Source organism: Rhinolophus ferrumequinum, chromosome 12, assembly GCF_004115265.2.
Source record: "Rhinolophus ferrumequinum isolate MPI-CBG mRhiFer1 chromosome 12, mRhiFer1_v1.p, whole genome shotgun sequence".
NCBI lineage: Eukaryota > Metazoa > Chordata > Mammalia > Chiroptera > Rhinolophidae > Rhinolophus > Rhinolophus ferrumequinum.
In genome coordinates, this window is record NC_046295.1 from 54,105,967 (window position 1) to 54,127,381 (window position 21,415).

At 46.8% G+C, this 21,415-nt stretch overlaps 1 protein-coding gene across 3 annotated transcripts in view; it reads left to right on the top strand.

The window, feature by feature from the left end:
• The window catches only part of TMOD1 (tropomodulin 1), a 79,329-nt gene that overhangs the window by 50,461 nt on the left and 7,453 nt on the right, over window positions 1-21,415 (top strand). For all 3 annotated transcript variants that reach the window (XM_033122507.1, XM_033122508.1, XM_033122510.1), the window contains 5 exons: window positions 2,348-2,437; window positions 3,312-3,442; window positions 5,160-5,267; window positions 10,164-10,307; window positions 21,048-21,192. In XM_033122507.1, the coding sequence (XP_032978398.1) occupies window positions 2,348-2,437; window positions 3,312-3,442; window positions 5,160-5,267; window positions 10,164-10,307; window positions 21,048-21,192 (618 nt within the window). The remainder of the gene's footprint in view (window positions 1-2,347; window positions 2,438-3,311; window positions 3,443-5,159; window positions 5,268-10,163; window positions 10,308-21,047; window positions 21,193-21,415) is intronic.

Consider the following 21,415-nt stretch of genomic DNA (forward strand, 5'->3'; position numbering starts at 1 on the left):
GAGCTCCCACTAAGCATCAAATCATCCAAGGAGATGAAAAAATATACCTCCAGAGATTTGGATTAGTTGGTCCAGGGTGGAGCATTGATTTGTCTTAAAGTTCCCAGGTGAATCGTACGTCCAGCCATGACCTTGTCTCATCCCTTCATTGGAGAGAAGGCTGAAGCCTAGAGAGGGGTGGGGACTTGCCCAAGATCGTGCAGCACTGGGGGCACAGTCAGGACCTCAGGAAGTTCCTTGGGTCTCCTGACTCTTCCCTAAGGGCTCTCGTGTTTTCTCTCTAACCAGAAATGGCTGGAGGAATAAAAAAAAAAAAATAAGCAGCAAATATTTACCAAAAGCTCATTGTTTTCTGGAAGAGGTAGAAGAAAGATGATATTCTTTCCAGCCTTCAGAAGCCCCCAGTCCAGTAGGGGAAGCACACCCGTACCTAGTGACACCCGGTGCTGTGGGACAACTAGCGAGAGAGAGAGAGAGAGAGAGAGAGAGAGAGAGAGAGAAGACCAGAAAGACACCCTGGCGAAAAAGTGTTATTCTGTCTTGAGGGCTCGGGAGTTAGAGTTGTTAGGTCAAATTCAGGATGTGCAACTGGATTTGAATTTCAGATAAACAATGAATAAGTTTTGAATATACACAGGTCCCAAATACTGGCTGAGACCTACTCATGCTAAAAGCATTCTTCATTATTTATCTGAAATTCCAATTTAACTGGATGTCTTATATTTTTGTGTGCTAAATCTAGCAACCCTACTAGGGGGCATTTCAGCAGTGGACACTGCAAATGAAGAGAGAATCACCAGCAGAGAGGACAGCATTGACAGAAGCAGGAGAATCTACTGAGCAGTGACAGTTTGTGATGCTGGAGCAGAAAGGGTGTGAGGGAGGGCCGGTGAAGCCGAGCTCTGAGGTCACAAGCCACTGTTCCTGCAGCAGCCTCTCAGTTCCCACCATATCTTTCCCTCCCCTGGTAGTCAGTTCCCAGACAGCCAGAGGAATAGTCACAGAACTCGAGTCAGACCAGCTCATGCCCACTCAGGCTTTTAGTGGCTTCCCAGGCTGTACCTGGAAACAGGCATCCAAACTCCTTACGCCTCAACCTAGAAGACCCTGTAAGATCCAGTTGGAATAAAATCTACTCCCAAGGGTTGCTATGAGGATTCAGAGGCATAGAGCCAGGCTGTGTTCTCCACTTTGCCCCTTGAAACTACCTGCGGAGCTTTAAAAAAGGCAGAGGTCTGCCCTCGTCCTCAAGATTGTGGTTCAATTCATCCGGGGTCGGCCTGAGCATCAGGAGTTTCCAAAGATTCCCCAGCAATTCCAGTGCATCCCCAAACCAGAACGGCTGACGTACAGCAGATTCTCTGCTCTGGAGGGAGTGCTCGGTGAGGGGGGTTGTTGTGCTGTCCACCGCCGTCCAACTTCGTCTCTGTCGTCTTCTGCGTGCCCCTCACTCCTGGCCTGCCACAGCCTGCGCTTTCGCACCTGCCATTCCCTCTGCCCAGAACGTGCTGCCTCCCTTCTGTCAACGTGGCCGCACTTACTCATCCCTCCCATCCAAATCCCTCTGTTCCCTTCTCCCGGAACACACTGAACTTTTCCTTTACAGCACTTGCCATACTCTGTGCTTATGTTTCTAATTGTATGGGTATCTGTTAGCGGCTCTCTTCCCGAGTAGACTGTAAGCTACATGGGTAGGGACCCTGTCTTTCTTGTTCCCGCTGTCCACCTAGTCCCTGGAGCTGGACACGGGATGCTGGCACTCGATACATGTTGAAGCAATGAATGAATGAATGAAAGAATGGCTGAGCACCAGGCTCATGTGGTCAGATTTGCATTTCCAGAGAAGTCTTTCTGGCTGCACTGTGCTGAATGCTGTGGGGGTGGCCAGGACACCGGTGACCACACAACGTGGCAGTACAGCCAAGAAATGAAAGGGCTTCCACGAAGACAGAGGTGGGACCCAGGAGAGACACTATGTGGGAGGGTGGGTAGTTGGGAGGGGGTTGTCATTTGAGTGAAGTTCTACCCTGAGGGACAGGTGACAAGATGGAAGGGGATTCAACGCAAGAGGCCACTGCTGGGAAAGTTCTGCTTTGGCCGAGTAGGGTTGGATGTGCCAGTGGGACATGGGGGGGACATCTGTGAATCTGAGGCTGGAAACTAGGCTGAGGATAGAGATTGGAGAGTCACGGAAATAGAGGCAAAGAAGATGTCAAAGTTGTTATGCAAGTGCCTCTTGCCATTTCTGTGCGCAAACGTTTTGGGAGTGTGGAATATCCGTGCCCAGGAGGCTCTCCCATCTGAGAGGGGTGCGTCATGGGCCTCTCCACGCCCCATGTCCCTGCAGCTATCCTGGGTATGCACACGCTTATGAGCAACCAGCAGTACTACCAGGCCTTGGGCAGCAGCGCCATCGTGAACAAGGAGGGACTCAACAGTGAGTACCAGCCCCTGACGCCCGTGCCCACACCCCTTCCCCGCCCCCGGCCAGGACACCTTGGAAGTCTTCACCACTTCTCCTTTCTTCTGCCCACTTATGCTCTCTGGCGCATGGCAGAAGTTTTACATTTTTCTGGAGCCAAATCGACCCACCTTTTCCTTTTATACTCCTGGAATTCGTGTCTTATTTACAAAGGTCTTTTCCATCCCAATATTATAAAAATTGTCCTCCTGTACTTTCTTCTAAAAGTTTTAGAGGTCTGCTTCTTATAGGCAACTTCTGAATCCACCTGGAATTCATGTTTGCATATGCTGTGAGATGAACTCAAACTTTCATTTTTATTTTTTAATGGATACCCCATTGTCCCAACACCATTCTTTGCAGAGTGTGTCTGTTCACCACTGGGTTGGGACTCCCCTGTGATCATAAACTCCCACGCGTCCCCATGGGTCTGTCTCTGGGTGCCTCTTCTGCTGCACGAGTCTCCTTGTCCTTCCCTGGGCCAATATGGCATTCGTTGTCTTAATTGCTCCAGCACATTGTTCCAAGCTGCCATTTTGGCCTCAGAGAGAAATGGGGGGTGCCAAAAGGATAATTAGCCCCACTCCGAAAGGCTTACACATTACTTTCCCATCCGGGCTTCCTTTGATCCTCCAAAGCCCACTGAGCAGTGACTGTTCACATTCTGCAATGAGGACACAGAGTAAGGAATTGGCCCAGTTCTTGCAGGACAAAGACCAAGTCCAAGCAGGGCCCAAACCCTCTTCCCACGTCCCCGAACTCTGCTGCCACTTCCTTCCAGACAGTCCTCGTGTCGACAGAAAGTGATCTCTGTTTCTGTGAGCCATCTCCCTTTTGTGGGTCACTCTAGGTGTGATCAAACCAACACAATACAAGCCTGTGCCCGATGAAGAACCAAATTCAACAGACGTGGAGGAAACACTGGAGCGGATAAAGAGCAACGACCCGACACTTGAAGAGGTTAATCTCAACAACATCCGGGTACGTCCCTGTCCTCTCCTGTCACCTGTGGGATGGAGGAAACCCATGTCTGTGTCACCCTGATGCAGACAGCCCAGGCTTGGCTGTGTAGAGAGACGGGCCTGTTTGGGCTCTGGGTGCTTCTGGATCAGGAATAGGGGCCAAACCTGTAGAGGGGTGGACAGTGTAAACAAGCACCTCTGTGGTCCTAGTTTCTTTCGGAGGACTGACATCAGGCCCTGATGTTTACCCCGAGCCAACCCAGCTTCGACTCGGGAAACTTGCCATGGTATTCAAAACACAGAGCTTCTCTGAGATAAAACTGAGTCACACACACAGGGCTGCACGGGATCTCAAGGCTGGAAAAGCCCAGTGCCCACCAGGCTCGTGGGGTAACCCAGGCCCTGGGAGGGGCCACCCCTGAACCACCACTGCTGCTGTATCCTGCACACATTCAGCCTCTTTCTGCAGCCTCGGGAGGGAGCTGGTGGCCCAAATGTCCGAAGACATATTTCGAGCTGTTAGCTGTATCTCTCCGGACATTTCCTGTGTGACCACCCAGGGCAGAGGAGGACAGATGGACAGGCAGTCCAACCCTGGACAAGCTGCAGGAAAAATTCAGAAGCAGGCCCAGCTGCCTGCCCACCTGCTCAGCCGGAGGCCAGCAGGATTAGTTCTGGGAGGGTGTGGGGGTAAGACAAGAAGCGGGCCCCTCACTCCCCAGCTCCTCTTTCCTCTCTTCTCCTCTTTCTTTTAAGTGGCTGCCAACCCCACAGGACAATCAGATTGGAAACCTGTGCCTGCCGTGTTCTCCTCCACTTGGCCTCGCATGCTGTGCTCCCATGGGGAGCTACAGTGACGCCCTGAAATGAGAGATCCGTTAAAACACAGCCAGTGTCTCTCTCAGGTGCCTCTATTGTTTGCCGTGTGCCCTGTGGGAGACATTGGCACAATTCAGAACTGTGCCCTCTGGCAGTGAATATGTTCTCAGAGGGCATGGGGGTGTGGAAACTGGCCATAGCCCTGCACCTTCACCAGGCCTCAGTTTCCCCTCCGTACACATGGCAGTTGGATTAGATCAGTGGTTTTCACCTGAGGAGATTAAAACATATATGCCAGTGCCCAGACCTACCCTCTCCTGAGATTCTGATTTTATTGGTCTGGGGCAGGCCTGAGCATCAGCACTGTGAGAAAATTCCCCAGCAGCCTCTGATAGACGGTGGGGCTGAGACCCTCTAGGACAGATGTCCCTTAGAGATCACCTGGTACAAGGCCCCCTGCCCTGCCATCTCTGTTTGCCAGAAGCAGGCCCAGAGAGGTCAAGCGACTTCCCCAGAGCCACAGAGTAGGTCAGAAACATTGCCAGTTGCTGGGGGGCGGCCAAGCCCCTCACCCTCAGGCCTGAGCTTTTGGCACAACACTGCTCTGTATCCACTGCCTTGAGTTTTGCTTCTCCTCTGGTTGCTGCGTGCACAAAGAGGGAGTTGAATTTCCTCCCTGAAATTTTCAGGGAGGATTTTCTCAATTTATTTACCAGAAAGTTCTCCCCAAGTCCCAGCCATTTGGGGTGAAGCCAGGGAGTAAGCAAAGCCAAAAACGCTTTTCCCATTTAGCTTTTTGGTCAGAGACTTGCTAGAAATCTGGCTGCATGTGTGAGAGAGTTACCCTCCCGCCCCATCTGTCTGCCCAACCTGCCCCTGGTGGGGCTGCTGGTTACTGCCTGCCTTTCTCTCTGCAGAATATCCCCATACCTACCCTCAAGGCGTATGCAGAAGCCCTGAAAGACAACTCATATGTGAAGAAGTTCAGCATCGTGGGGACACGGAGCAATGACCCCGTGGCATATGTATGTACCTTTCTGTTCTGCTGTATTGAGGGTGAGGGGGCAGACATAGAAACAGAAGGGTTGATGCTTGTGGCCTCAGGCCTGGCCATAGCCCATGGATGAAGAGCCTTGTGTGGTTGGTGAAAGGCACTGGGCTAGAGTCAGGAGAGGACATGGACAGAATAGTTGTTACCTAGTCACCTCCTATACATTATCCTAGTTAATCTCCACAGTCACCCCGATCCCAGAAGTGCAGGTCTCCCCACTTTGCAGATGAAGAACCTGGGGTGCAGGGATCTCGGGCAACTTGCTTTGGCCAGAGTTGCAGAGCAAATGAGAGATGGAGCTGAGATTTAAATGCAAGTCCGATGGATCCTAAAGCTGGATCTCTCTCCGTTCAGCATGTCACATATGGATAAGGGCCTACCCCGCCCTGAGCCTCAGTTTCTCCATATTTAAAATCATTGTCTTCATCAATGGGTTCAGCTGACCAATTTGTTTTTCACCCATGTCTTAAAAATATTCCTGTTCATTGTACTCATTATATTGTACTTATTATAAAGCAGCTATCAATTCTTTAAAAAAAAAAAATCAACACATCTTTATTGAGAGTCTCTCTGTGCCCAGCACTGAATTAGGCTCTGGAACCACAACTGTGACCAAGACAGTCACAGCTCCCATTTGACAATGCAGACAACTAAAGGAGAATAGTACAGTGTGATTACTATACACTAATAGCAAGTACAAAGTACAGGAACTGGCTTACAAGAGATGGTAATTAACCATTTCATAGCAATCAGTTTGTCAATATGCACCAAATAATTTGCTGGGAGTTTGACCGGGATTGCATTGAACCTAAATAGGTCAAATTGGAAAGAACTGACATCTTGACAATATTGCATCATCTTTCCCATGAACATGGACTGTATCTTTATTTATTTAGTTCTTTGATTTTGTTCATCAGAGTTTTGTAGTGTTCCTCATACAGATCTTGTACATATTTTGTTAGCTTTATGCCTGAGTATTTCATTTAAGTACTGCATCTGCTAACAGAAATAGTATTGTGCTTTCAATTTCAAATTCCATTTGTCCATTGTTGGTATAAAGGAAAGTGATTGACTTTTATATATTAACCATGTATCTGACAACCTTGCTATAATCACGTATTAGTTCTAGGAGGGTTTTTGGTTGGCTGTGTTTTTTTGTTGTTGTTCTTTTAGTCAATTTTCTCTGTAGACAATTCTTTTGAATTTTCTCTGTAGACAATAATGTCATCCACAAACAAATACAGTTTTATTTCTTCCTTCCCATTCTATATACCTTTGACTTCTTTTTCTCGTCTTATTACATTAGCTAGATGTTAAAAACGGATGGTGAAAAGGAACATCCTTGCCTTGTACCTGGTCTTAGTAGTGAAGTTTCAAGTTTCTCAACGTTAGGCATGATGTTAAGTGTAGGTTTGATACAGATATTCTTTACCAAGTTGAGGAAGTTTCCCTGTGTGCCTAGTTTACTGAGTTTTTATCATGGATGGGTGTTGGGTTTTGGCAAATGCTCTGTCTGTATCTATGGATATGATCATGTGATTTTTCTATCCTGTTGATGTGATGGATTGCATTAATTGATTTTCAAATGTTGAACCAGCCTTGCATCCCTGGGATAAATCCCAGTTAGTCATGGTAGATAATCTTCTTTTGTACATTGTTGGATTTGCTCTTTTCTTGAGAATTTTTACATCTATGTTCATGAGAAATGCTGGTCTATATTTTTCTTGTATTGTGCCTCGTTTTGAATTAGGATAATGCTGCCCTCAAAGAATAAGTTAGGAAGTATTCCCTGTGCTTCTGTTTCTGAAAGAGAATTGGAATCATTTCTTCCTTAAAATTTGATAGAATTCACCAGTGAACCCATCTGGGCCTGGTGCTTTCTGTTTGGGAAGGCTATTAATTACTGATTAAATTTCTTTAATAGATAATGGCCTATTCAAATTATCTACTTCTTATGTGAGCTTTGGCAAATTGTATCTTTCAAGGGTTTGGTTCATCTCATTGAGACATAGAGTTGTCCATAGTGTTCCTTTATAATCCTTTAAATTCCCACGGGATCTGTAGTGATGTTTCTGCTTTCATTTCTGATATTAATAATTTGTGTCCCCCTCTCTTTTTTCTTTCTTTCTTTTTTTTTTTTTGTAGCTTAACTAGAGGCTTATCAACTTTATTTATCTTTTTAAAGAATCAGCTTTTAGCTTCATTGATTTTTCTCTATTGATTTCTTGTTTTCAATTTCATTGATTTCTTCTCTAATTCTTATTATTTATTTTCTCTACTTGCTTTAGATTTAATTTGCTGTTATTTTTCTAGTTTCCTAAAATGGAAACCTAGATTACTGATTTCAGATCTTTCTTCTTTTCTAATGTATACATTCAATGCTATAAATTTTTCTCTAAGCACTACTGTTACTGTATCCCCCAATTTTGATAAGTTATGTTTTCATTTTCATTTAGTTTAAAATACTTTTTAATTTCTCTTGAGATTATTTCTTTGACCTATTTTTTGTTTGTTTGCTTTAAGAAATGTGTTGTTTAGTTTCCACATATTTGGGGATTTTCCAGTTGTCTTTCTGTTACTGATTTCTAGTTTAATTCCATTGTAGTCTGAGAAACATTGTATGATTTCTATTCTTTTACATTTGTGGTCTATCTTGGTGAGTGTTCCATGGGAGTTTGAGAAGAATGTGTATTCCACAGTTGTTGGATGAAGTAGTCTATGCATGTTACTTATATCCAATTGATTGATGGTATTGTTTAGTTCTATTATGTCCTTACTCATTTTCGACCTGCTGGATCTGTATGTTTCTGATAGAGGGCCGTTGAAATCTCCAACTCTAGTAGTGAACTTGTCTATTTCTCCTTGCAGTTAGTTCTGTTGGTTTTAGCCTCACATAGTTTGATGCTCTGTTGTTAGGTGCGTATACAGTAAGGACTGCTATGTCTTCTTGGAGAACTGACCCTTTTATCATTATGTAATCCCCTTCTTATCCCTGATAATTTTCCTTGCTTTGAAATCTGTGTAGTAGCAATAAATTCTTTTCTGAATTTTAAAATAGGTAAGACAATTTCCTTCAATATTTTTGGAATGATAGAAATAGCTCATAGTCTCTTATTGCTGCCAGCGGGGAACCTCTGGACAATAATCTCTTACCTCAGGAGATCTCCAGTGGATCCTGAGTTTGCCCGTAGAGACATGGCTGACAAAGCCACAGGCCCTATACATTGCTATTTCATGGATCAGAAACCAAAAACATCTATGCTGGCACTCAGCTCAGCTCCACGAATGTTTATGGAACATTGACTCTGTGCCAGGCCAACAGCTGATGTCAGCCCGTTCATACCAGTATATCCATTGTCAAGTACTGAAATGCTCTGGATCAGTTGGTAAATAAGGCTGCCAAGGTTCTGTAATTACCCTTATTGCCTGTCCCAGCTCTTATTCTAATGCCCCCCACCCCCGCCCCATTTCTCCACTCTGGTCCAGCAAACAGAATTGACACCTGGTATGACAGTGCCTCTAGGACCTGCTCAGCCATCAGCATGTCCACTTGGATCAGCCTGGTGCACTTGCCTACTCATTGTTAAATATTGTGATTATCAGACCCAGACAGGCCTTTCCTAGGGAGCAAGAAGAACGCTGTGGAGAGAATACAGATGGAGTCCCTCCCCTCAGGAGGGTCTAACCTTCTCAGGGTCACAGAGACAGCTAACATGCCAGCTAACAGCAGGAGGAGCGGCGGAGGGTTTGTGATGATTTCAACCAGGAGGGCTTCCTGGGAGCCAAGTCTTGTGTAGGGTTTCAGCAAGGACAGGAGGAAGGGCGTTCCTGGCTCAGAGCGATGTTTCAGACAACTGGGCCCGGTACATCCTGGCCTATCAGCTGCTGGTATCTCCTTTCCTCCATGCCACATTGTTTCCATCAACTGCTAATTACCTCATTTCCTTCAGAGGCTCTGATTGTCATCTACACCCTGGCTGAATTCCTCCCAAACGTGCTAGTGGCCACCTGAGCTCCTCTCCTGCCATTTGCCCTGGTCACTTGCCCACTGGGGTGGTTTCCCAGGCTTCCCTCTCTGCTGCTGAGATGAGAACGACAACTCTGTGGAATTTCAATAGGGAAATAGGAGAGACAAGTGGAGAGAGTTTAGGGAGATTGGAACTCCATTAGTCACTCTGTGAATAGCGACTGAAAACTTACTATCTGGGCACCATGGGAGGAAGAAGGTGAATTTTCAGCCCACCAACAGTAGATAGTCTAATGGTAGAGACAATGCCAGTGTGTAAATAATCTAAGTAAAGGAATACAAGTTCACGAGGGAGGTTGTGGATAAATTCTTTGAGGTTCAAGAGTGCAGGCCACAGCTAGCTGGGAATGTCCACACAGGCTCTTAGAGAAGAGGCACCGACAATGGCCTCGAATGGTAGGCATGGCTTGGACAAGTGAAGCAGAAATGAAAGGGCTTTCCGGGTGGCAAGGACTGGATGAGCAAAGGCAAAGTGGAGGGAGAGCACTGGACATGCACGGGAACTGGGAGTAGCCCTATCATAAGGGAGCAACAAGAATTGAGGCTGAACAGCGGAGTAGAACCAGGGAACAGAGACTTTGGATACGGGCGAAGGAGCACGGGCTTCTTTGGTAGGGGTTCGGTAACCATGGCAGGTTGGAGGGGAGGAGAGACACAGAGTTGTGCTTGGTGAAGGAAATCGTGGAGATCTTCTTGCCTGGTCCCTGGCTCAGAAAGCATAAGTGTGCAAGAGACTCTCGCTCCTAGCAAGGCTCCCTCATTATTTTAGGTTCTACCAAAGAGGGGCTCCAGCCTTGCTCAGGGTGACTCACGGGAACCCTCGCTTTTCTCTTGTGGCTCAAGGCCCTTGCTGAGATGCTCAAGGAGAACAAGGTGTTGAAGACACTGAACGTGGAATCCAACTTCATTTCGGGAGCTGGGATCCTGCGCCTGGTGGAAGCTCTTCCATACAACACTTCTTTAGTGGAACTGAAAATTGATAACCAGGTAAGCTGGGAAGGGTCTCCTCCTTCACTACATGATACTGGCCTTTCTGCGCTCTCCTGCATCCTGCTGGATGGAGTCAATGCTGCTGCTGATAAAAGCTCCAGAGCCCAGCTTTACGGGACCTCCGCCGTGCTCACCTTCCTTCTTCATCATTCCCACAAGTGCTCTTCCAGCTTTTGCTTTTGCACCCCTAGTGATGGAGGGCTTACTCCTTACCTCTCTCATATTATCCTTCCTTATATCCTGTAGAAATTAGCTCCCTGTAAGTCCTATTTTGGGGGCTTAATTCTGTTCTGTGCTGCATACAGGACACATCTGTTGCACAGATCTTATAAACCATTGGAGTCTCCCTCACCAGGCTAAGTACCCCATTTTCTTCAGTCACTCCCCACTCAATGGGCTTTTGAATCTCCTTTCTATTGAGGTTATTCTCTGGACAAATTCTAGTTTGTCTCTGTCTTTATGGGGTTATCATTTCTCTATACCTTCTGTGGTACAGTCATTTATTTTCAGCTGAAGCTAATAACAATATCTTGTATATTACATGTGTTGAGGTTCTACTGTGGGCCAGACTCTGTGCTATGCACCTGACACACATCATCCCTGATCTTCTCAGCCACCTGCAGGATGTGGGTATTAGCTCTCTCAGTTTGCAGAAGAGAAAACAGCTCAGAGAGGCGAAGACAAGCAACTTTCTCAGGGCCACCAAGTTCGCACTTTAGGTGGCAGAATTTGAATCCAGGTCTCTCTGACTCTGAAACCCACACTCCTTCTTTTACATCATGTTGCTTCTAATGGTAAAATGCTTTCTTCTTTATGGTGTGTGGATAAGGAATTATTTTTTCCTACATTGAAAATTTTTGCTGAATGATCATATAAATATGTGCAGAGGAAAAACACTGGATGGAGATATAACAACACTGTAAATAGTGGTTATCCCTGAATGAGATTATTTGCACCTTTTCTCTATTGTAGAGTATTACACAGAGAGAGGTACATAAAACTTAAATGCACAGCTTAACCATACCAGGCATGTAACCCCTGTCCAGTTCAAGAACTAAAGCATTACCACCCTCCAGAAGACTTTGACGGTCCCTTCCCAATCATACCCTTCAAAACTTGCTCTCTATTTACCTTCATACCTCCATGCCTTTGCTCTTGCTTTTCTTTCCTGCTGGAATGTCCTCCCCTGCTCCTACTCCATTCTGTGCCTGGAGAATCCTCTTTCCTTCTGGATTCAGCTGAAGCCTCTCCTTTGCCCAGTGGTGTTGTAGAGCCGGCTTGAACCAGCTTGCAAGATCTGATTGCGTGCGTCTCTTCTGAACTCCCTTTCAGTGATGGCATATTGGCACCTTGAAATCGCCCCTTGTAGGAATATTTACACTATGGAAATTGGCAAATCTACAAATCCAACTTTTTTTTGTTTTGAGAGCCACCGTGCATGCCACTGCCTTCTCCATCAGCCTACGTACCTCCTCCCAGCCTCTCCCTCCCTGTGTTCTCCCAGCACCTTGGCTTCCCTGTGAGATTCGCAGGAGCTGGTGCTGTGTCTGAGTCATCTCCATATCTCAGTGCCCCGCTCATCACTTGGCCCCGCAGTGGTGCTTGGTAAGCAGGGCTGCCCTGGATGGTTGTCTATGCTGTTCACTGCACAATGAGGTGGCAGAGGATGAAATCCAACCCACACTTTGCTCTCCAAGCCTTGGTATGGGGCTTGTTCACACAGAGAGGGTACGTTTGTCTAATTCCTATGAAGAGCCTGCAGCAGCCCTGTCATGTGAATTTGCTACACTGGACTCCTTGCAGGTCTCACATGCCAGTGGCCTTGCTGTACATCACCCAGTCCTAGCCCCTCCCACCCCCATCCTCTATGCTCCTCCCTTGGCCCTGCTTTATTGGAGGTAGGAAGGGCACAGCAGGTGGAACAAAGGCATATAGCAGGCTTGACAGCAGCCCTGGGCCAAACCCTGGGATTGGCTAGTCATGTGACTCCAAGTCTGGCAGGGCAAGGAGCCAGGGTCTACCCAGTGTCAGCTGAAACCTGACTCCTGGGGGCAGAATGTTGGCCAAAGATGGCCCAGAGCACTGGCCTCAGGTCATTGTGGTGGCAGCTGTCAGGGACCAAGCTGCTCACCTTCCCTCTCATTACTGCCCCCGCCCCCAGCCCAAAGACTGAGCCAGTGCAGACTGTCACCCTCACCCTGGCTGAAGACCCTGGTGCAAGAACAATCACCTTCCTGAGCCTCAGCACCTCACTTGAAAATAAATGAGTCTCATAATCTCTACTTCTAAGGAGATAACACCATAAACCATGCATTCGTTAACTTTCGTAATTACTCCAAAGGTGATCTAGGGAGTTCACATATTATTCTGAATTCATTTACTGAGGAGGTAACATGAATCCATTATGCCGTTTAATGCTCACATACCCTGTAGGTGGGTATCACAACCCATCTTCATGTCATAGGTGAGGAAACTGAGGCCAAGGCAGGCAATGTAACCCACCGAAGATCACACAGTAAGTAAGTGGCAGAATCAGGATTCGAACCCAGGTCTGTGTGACTCCAAAGTCCCTGAGCTGTGCTTGTCTGGGCTCTTGAACCCTATTGTAGTTTCACATGGACCTCACTTGGCTTTTCTCAGCTGTCTCTTTTCTTTGGTGTGAGGCCAGAGCACGCTCACCACCTGCCACTGCCATCCTGGGAGCCTCTTTTTTGGTTTATCTCAGCATCTAGTGCGTGCCAGCTGCACCCTAGGGCTGTGCTGGGTGCTGTGTGTGAATGAGGCTCTGGCTCTGCCCTTCAGGGATTTTACACTGCATGGGAAGACACACAAGTACAGAAATGATCATCAAAGAAGATATTCCAGCAAGCCACAGACAATGGACCCTGAGGTCCACAGCAGGGAGCAAGCTCTGTCAGGAGCAAACATCAGGGAGGGCTTCTTGGAGGAGACAGTTTTTGCAATACATCTGTAGGGTAGACAATATCTCAGAGGGTAAAGCAGAAGCCATGGCATCTCCAGTGCAGGGAACCACATGAACAAAGAGAAGGAGAAAGGAAAACCATGGAGCCCATCCAAATATGATTAATAGTATCCCCAGAGGAAAGCCAGAAAGGGCATTGGCCAGGGGCTCTGAATGGGGAGGTTGAGGGAAAGTGGGCTGTGAGTTGTCCTGTGTACCAGTCGGAGTTGTGCTCTGGGAACATGGTTCCCATCTGGATTGGGGAGGATTGGGGGCAGGGAGAAGGCATCAGGGCCTGGGAGACCAGCCCTGACAACTTCCCAGATGAAGGGACCTGTGGAGAAATGCTCCCATATGCCTGGAGTCTGGAAATCAGATGGGACTTGGCAGGAGAGGAGGACGGAAGGCTGAGAGGCCCGTCTTGGGGAAGGAGCTCTGCCACCTAGGCTCAGAGGAAGGCCACCCCTTGCCTCTCACAGTACATCCCAGGAGGCCCAGCCTATAGGCTTTTAGGAGCTGTGACAAAAAGGAGGTGGTGAGTGGCATTTGATTTATTCCTCATTCTTGGTTAATCACTGAGGTCTTTGGAGGCTGCAGATTTCTCCTTGTCCCTTGTGCCTGTAACCTGTGTCAGTGAGTCTCTATTCTCCTTTTTCCTTATATGGCCAAAGAAAGGGACTGGGGCATTCTACTCGGATGACAGGGAGCCTCCCAGGCTGGCTCAGGACACAGATTTGGGAACCAGGATCTGAGGCTGTTTGTTTACTCGGCCAGGCTCTCTTTATCTCCAAGCACAGTTCTGTTTCTGCCTTCAGTTGCCCTGAGAAGGCAGTGAGGGTGGGAGGGGACAGAGGGTCCCTGACTTACTGCTGCAGGCACTGAGAAAAGGGCTCGTCCAACTCTCCTTTTACAGGTGGGGAAACAGGATAGAAAGGGGACGGGATGTGCCGGAAGTCACAGATGAAGTCAGTGTCAGACCTGGGCTGGAGCTGAGATGTCCTGCCTTTCAGACAGGCTGCATCTGTGGTTGGACAGGAGAGACCCTCTCAGCCTCCAGGGAGCAGGCTCCACAGATGGGGTTTCTGCAGGCCCTGTCCATCCCAAGCAGGTCAGATCCAAACAGTGGTTCTCTGCCCCTCTCGATTCGCCCTCCTCACTCCCAACAGAGTTCCCTCTAGCAGGCCCTTTTCCCAAACCCTTAGGGCACTGGGCACTCTCCCTGCCCCTCAGCACAGACAAGGCCTGAAATCGTGACCTCCTCCCCAAATGAAGATACGGGCAAGGTCGGGGGGATTGATCAATTCCTCACATTTCATTCCAATATTTAACAGCGAGGATGTGCTTCATATTTTGAAAAGAAGCTAAAAAAAGTGGGTTGTGTTTTCTTGTTTTTCCAGATCAGATTGTTTTCCTAGGGGAAATAAGTTCAGAAAGAAAACAAATGCTATGCTGGAATAGGATCCTGAAGGTTTTCACACAGGGCAATGACCCCCTTCGTTTTAGTTTACGTTCTTATGGCAGCTAGCTAATGCTATTTTAAATGCGGCTGAATATACGTTTGGTTTTGTAAGATACAAGGAAAACACTCTTGAAAACCAAGAGAGCAAGATTTTTGACTCGTGTTCTCTGTTTTGTTTCTTATACGTTTACCTCTTAAGCAGCAGCCCTTGTTCTGTGCATCATTTTTGTGTCTGTAGTCTTGTTGTGTATTGAAGTAATTCAGCCTGGTACTATTCGGTCTCTGTGAGAGGACAGCATGTGTCACTCTCCTTCCCTCTCAATGCCAGTGATGTAATTTTACTGACCTTACTTCTCAGGGGAAAATGAGATAAAGTCAGTAGAAATGAGAGGAAAAAATGACATTAAACAAAAAAATGTTTTTCCTATGCAGATCAGAATGAATCAGAATAAAGATCTATGACAACAACCATCTCACATCATGTCATGTCCCCACTGGAGGCTGCACTCCATTCTGAAATGGCAGGAGCTTTCCAGACAGAAGATGGACTGACTCAGGGATAATCTGTATTCAAATGTCTGACACTTGAAATCAAACAAGAGATCAGATCAGGTCCCAGCTAAGCCCCAGCTCTCTCATGTTCTTGCTGTGTAACTGGGGAAAGTCAATGTATCCATGTCTCAGTTTTCTCATCTATAAAATGGGAATAATACCAACACTCAACCTTAATAAGGTTGTTAGAAGGTTTAATGTGTTGATCCCTTAATGAATACCTGGCATATGGCCTTCTTTCAATAAAAGGGAGGTGATATTTCTATTATTAGTTAGACCCAGTTGGTGGTAGACAGGTGGGGTGGAGAGAACTGACCTCTGAGAGACAGATTCTAGCTCATGCAAGGAACAACTTTTTAACCTCCTTCCTTTCCTCCTTTATTCCCTCACTTCCTTTCCTACTTATGTTTACTTTTATAGGGAAGTGTAACTTACATATAGTAGAGCAAATATGTCTTAAGTGGACAGCTCAGTGGACTTATACATATGTACACCAGTGGAATCTCCACTGAGATCAAGACATAGAATGTCTCCAGCACCCCAGCAGGCTCCTTCATGCCCCCTCCTAATCAATACCCTCCAAATGCAACCGTATCCTGCTTTCTATCACCACAGATGAGTTTTGCCTGTTCTTAAACTTCATACAAATGGAATCACATGCTTGTGCTCTTTTATGTCTGGCTTTTTTTTGCTCAGTAGTATCTGTGAGTGTATCAGTTATCTATAGCTTTGTAACAAATCACCCCACCCCCAACTTAGCAGCTTAAAGCAACAATCAGTGTGTTTTTAGCTCACAGTTTTGGAAGGTCAGGAATCTGGGAGCAGTTTTCTGGGGGGTTCAGCCCAGGATCTCTGATGAGCGTGCAGTCAAGGTGCAATCTGAAGGCCTGTCAGGGCTGGAGGAATAGCTTCCAAGATGGCTCCCTCCATGGCTGCTGGCAAGAGGCCGCAACTCCTTGCCATGTGGACCTCTCTATGGGCTGTTTGAGTGTCCTCACTATATGGCAGCTAACTTCTCTCAGAGAGAGTGACCCAGAGCAGAGAAAGAAGAAAGCCGCCAATGCCTTTTATGAGCCCAGCTTTGAAGCTACACAGTCACTTACTTCTGCCACGTCTCTGTTAGAAGTGAATCATGAAGCACAACCACATTCAAGGGGTGTGGAATTAGGCTGCACTTTTTGAAGGGAAAAGTGTCAAAGAATTTGCAGACATATTTTAAAATCACCAGAGTGAGAATTATCTATATTATTTTCTGTCGTTAAAGATCTTTCTAACCAGCAGAGCTACCCAAGGATGGAGCAGGGTGCCTCAAAGGATGATGCAGTCCCATCACTGAGGCGTGTAAGCAAAACAGAACAATTTGACAACTGTGATATGGAGGGAAGTTTAACATCAGCTAGGGTTTGGGACTCTGGAGTTGAACTAGATAACTCCCAGAGCTCCTTTCTGTTGTATTGTCAAGTGTTCCTAGTTGTCCGTGTCCTGGATCACCAAGCGAAGTCGATGGTTGGCCCTATCAGATGTACAAAGAGAGCTTCTGCTGCCCATGGCACCTTGGCCAGAATGGGGGTCTCAGAGCCAACAGCTCTAGGTCCCAGCTCAATTCCACCTAAGTCGTTGATTGGTTGTTTTGTTAAATAGTAAATCTGATCCTCTTCTCATCAGATTGATAATACTTGGTCATAGTAGAGGTGTGAGGACACGAGCTGTCGGTGTGAGGACACAAGCTGTCGTACACCACTGAAGGCTAGCTACACCAGCATTTGCATCCTTTTGGAAGTGCATTCACAACTTTAATTAAAAAATATGCCCATTTTTCAACGGAGCAATTCTATATCTCCATGTCCAACCTAGAATACTCCACCACCTCCCCTGCAAAACCCACTGCCGTATTGTTTGTAACAAAGAGGAATGAAAGCAAAATAAATATCCATCTGTACCAGGGCATCCCGTGAAGTAGTTCAAAAGAATGAGTTAGTTCCCTGTGTACTGACTTGGAAAGATCTCCAGAAAATGTTAAATGGAAAAGGGAAGTTGCAGAACAGTAAGTATAGTAAGAATCCATTAAAAAAAATTTTTTTTTTAATCTGTATATTCCTGTTATATATTTCAAGCATAGAAAAAAAATTCATAGGAATACACCCCATTGGCCGTGGTGGTTACTTCTGTGGAAAGAGGGTGGGGTCGGGGATAAATGGTGTGAAGGGAAACTTTCACTTTACTCAGTCTGCTTAGTATCATTTGAATTTTTAATACGGAGATATTTATTTACAAATTATTTATTTAATTCTTAAGAAAATCTGAAGGGAGGCGAGAGTTCTTTCCCCAACCCCCTCCCCCTGGCTCTGCCCCCAGAGACCCGTGTTCCTGGCATGAGAGGCCCCTTGGTGATTCCCCAAGAGGCTTCCAATTGCCTTTCACCCCGTGTCGAGGTCGCCTCCTGATTTTTTTATGCCATCCAAGCAAGCTATTCATAGACTCACAGAACGCAGGCCCCAGAGTCCTTAAAGGTCATGGAGCCTAAACTGTCCCCGTTTATGATGACATCTAGGACACCTTACAACACACGGTCTGCCCTTTATTTGCACATCTCCAGGGACGGTCAGTCCACTACCTTAGCAGGCAGTTCCTTCTGTGTGCAGACACTGCTGATGGTTAGATAGCAATCCTGCATGCTGAGGCGAACTCCATCTGCCTGGAGCTGCGCTCATCTCCCCTACTTCTGCCTTCTGAGTTCTCTCAGAGGGCCCCGAGTTCGGTGGGGACTAGCGCAGACTCTGGAGCCAACTGCCTGTGTTCTAATCCTGGTTCTACACCTGACAAGCTCTGTGATTGGGAGGACATTCCTTAATAGTGCTGTTCTCCATGTTCCTTGCCTGTAAGACGGCAGGTACAATATAGTACATGTTCCACAGGTTTATAATGAGGAGGAAGTGAGCTAGCATATGTGAGATGCTTACGACAGTGCCTGGCATAATGATCACTAAATAGTAAGTATTTGTAAAATAAGTAGGAGGCCTGAGTCTTAGTCCTGACCACCTCCCCAGGGCCTCTTCTCTCATCTGTGAGATGACTGAGGCCTTCTAGTCTCAGAGTCCCTGGAGAAAGGGAGGGCCTGAGAACGAAGCACGCATGAAGCTTCTTAAGATGTACGCACATTTTCGGTTTTACTCCTTAATGTGAGAAGAATGGTTTTGGTCCAAGATTAACATGCCAGGAAGACTAGCCATGGTTACCTAATAGGTTCCTGTATCCTTTTGCATACACCCAGACACATCTGCATGTATCTCAGGGATATTGGGTGCTAGTTTGAGAACGTGGGCCTAGAGGATCCTCCAAAGTCCTTCCAGCCCCAGGCCAAGGTCAGGCCTCGGCTCTGTCATTAACCGGAGGGAGCACAACCTAGCTTCCATCTATACATGGGCTCAGTTTACTCATCTCTAAGATGGAGGTGCCAGCTCCTGCCTGCCCTGCTCACCTCCCTGGGATGTAGGGTGATTGAATGGCAGCAGTTTGCATTGGAGTATTTTGTACTCTAGACTAAGCAACATGATGTGCCATCTTTGCAGAAGCAGCCCTGGCAGCCGCTGGTGGCCCCTTCATTCAGAGGAGACCTGAGCTTTCTGAGACTAGCTCATCCTGAGTTCTAGCAGAGCTCTCCCAGCAAGTGATCTCAAGGAGAGGCCAGGCCTCCTGCTAAGTGGGGTGGGCAGGGGACTGCCAGTTCCTTCTTGGGGCCTCAGAAGGTCTCTATACCGTCTGCCAGGCCAAGCCAGCCAAAGTGCAGGGCTGTGCTGAGTCCTCCGAGGACAGGCCTGAGCTCTTCGCAGCACTTTCAGGAGCCTTGCCAGATGGGCTGGTGGAATTTCACCAGTGTCCCTCTGCCTGCCCTAGTCAGCATTCCCAGCCCCTTCTGAGCCCAGACGAGCTCTGGGGAACTCGGAATAACCGGGGAGGAGTTCTCCCTCAAAATCTCAACTGTAGTTCCGTGCTTGTCTCTTTGGATACTAGGTTGTTGTATCTTCTCAATCCTGCTGCACACTGAGCCTGTTCCTATTTCCTCCATTCAATTCAATTCCTTGACCTTGACCTAGAGATACTGGGTACTGTGTGCTATGCAATGGCTCACAGTTTATGGTAGCACCATCCAAAAGAACTTTCTGTGATAATGGAAATATTCTGTATCTGCACTGACCAACATGGTAGCCAGTGGCTACTGCACACTTGATATGTGGCTAGTGTGACTGAGGAACTTTAAATTTTACTTTATTTTAATTATTTAAATTTAAAGTTAAAAAAAGTCTAATTAAAAATGGGCAGGAGATCTGAATAGACGTTTTTCCAAAGAAGACATACACATGGCTAACAGGTGCATGAAAAGATACTCAAAGTCATTAATCATCAGGGAAATGCAAATCAAAACCACAATGAGATATCAGTTCATGCCGCTTAGAATAGTCATCACAAAGACAAGAAATAACAAGGGTGGCAAGGATGTGGAGAAAAGGGAACCCCTGTGCACTGTTAGTAAGAATGTAAATTGGTGCAGCCACTATGGAAAACCGTATGCAGATTCCTCAAAAAATTAAATATAAAACTATTATATCCAAGCCTTGTCAATGCATATATATGTGTGTGGAAAATATAAGTAACTTTACATAAGCATGACCTGTTTCGTCACTTGGTTCTTTTCCCTCTCCTCCGTGTTGTTTCGTGGCCATCTTTCCAGGCCTCTGACCAAACATTTGCATCATCATTTTATAGCTGCCCATGTTCTGTTATAAAGCTGCACTGTCATTTATGTGAGCAACTCCCTGTGGATGACATTTGTTTCCTTTTCCCCACTCTTATAAGTGAGACTGATGGACATCCTCACCATATTCTTCCCAACACTGTGTATTATCAGGTGTTTTTTCCCCCCCTTTAATCTTTGTCAAATGATCACTATAGATTTGGGGGTAGGAAAAAAACCGTTAGTTTGTTTAGGAAGTTTGTTTGTTAGTTTGTTAGTTAAAGTTAGTTTAGGAAGCTAACTCTGGCATTCCCAACTTACTGTGTGACCACGGGTAAATCCTTTTCCCTCTCTAGGCCTCAGTTTCTTCATCTGTAAATTGAAGATTAGTTTAAACGACTGATTATCAAAACTGACTGTATATTAGAATCACCTGGGGAGTTTTAAAAACCACAGACCTGGGACTCGCTCCCAGAGATTCTGATTTGATTAGTCTGGGGGGATAGCCTGAGCGGCAGGAGTTTTAAATCTGCTTGGGACTAGGTGATTCGAAGCTCCTTCCTGCACAGATACCCTAGGAAGGCTGCTGTGGGCCAGTGGAAACCCCTGTTCTTGGCATCCAGTGGCCCTGGGTTTGAATGCCAGCTCATTTCCTCCTGGCTGTGTGACCCTTCACCTTCTCGAAATGTCCACTTCCTGCTCTTGGAGGCGGGGTTTAAATTCCTGCCCACCACTCAGGGTTTCTTCCGCTAGAGCAGGGGTGTCCACACTGCGGCCCGCGGGCCAACTGCGGCCCGTGATCCATTGTTAATTGGCCCGCAGCAAATTCCAAAAATATATTTAGTTTACTTAAATAAACCAGGTGAGGCAATACATAGTTCGCCTCGAGTGAGTGGCCCGGCTGTTTGTGTATTTTACCACAGATGGCCCTTGGTGAAAACCGTTGAAAAAAGTTTGGACACCCCTGCCCTAGACGTTTAGGTTCTGCACAAATGGAATGAGTGGTGACTGTTGTCCTTTTCTTGACCAAAGAGCCAGCCCCTGGGCAACAAAGTGGAAATGGAAATCGTGAGCATGTTGGAAAAAAACACAACGCTCCTGAAATTCGGCTACCACTTTACCCAGCAGGGGCCGCGGCTGCGGGCCTCCAACGCCATGATGAACAACAACGATCTCGGTGAGTGGAAATATACTTCCTCCCCACCTGCCTGTCATCTTGGCACCAGTCCTGGGGGGTCTGGCAGGAGCAGTTCCACTGATAGTCCTGGTGAGCCCCACTGCCGACTTTCACGTTGGTCACGTTTGTTTTCTGTGTTTGTGCCGTCTCCGCCCCAGGCTGTGAGCCCGTCTTAGGGGCCACGGCTGGGCCCTCTCCTCCCCGAAGCAAAGCTCAGCTCAGC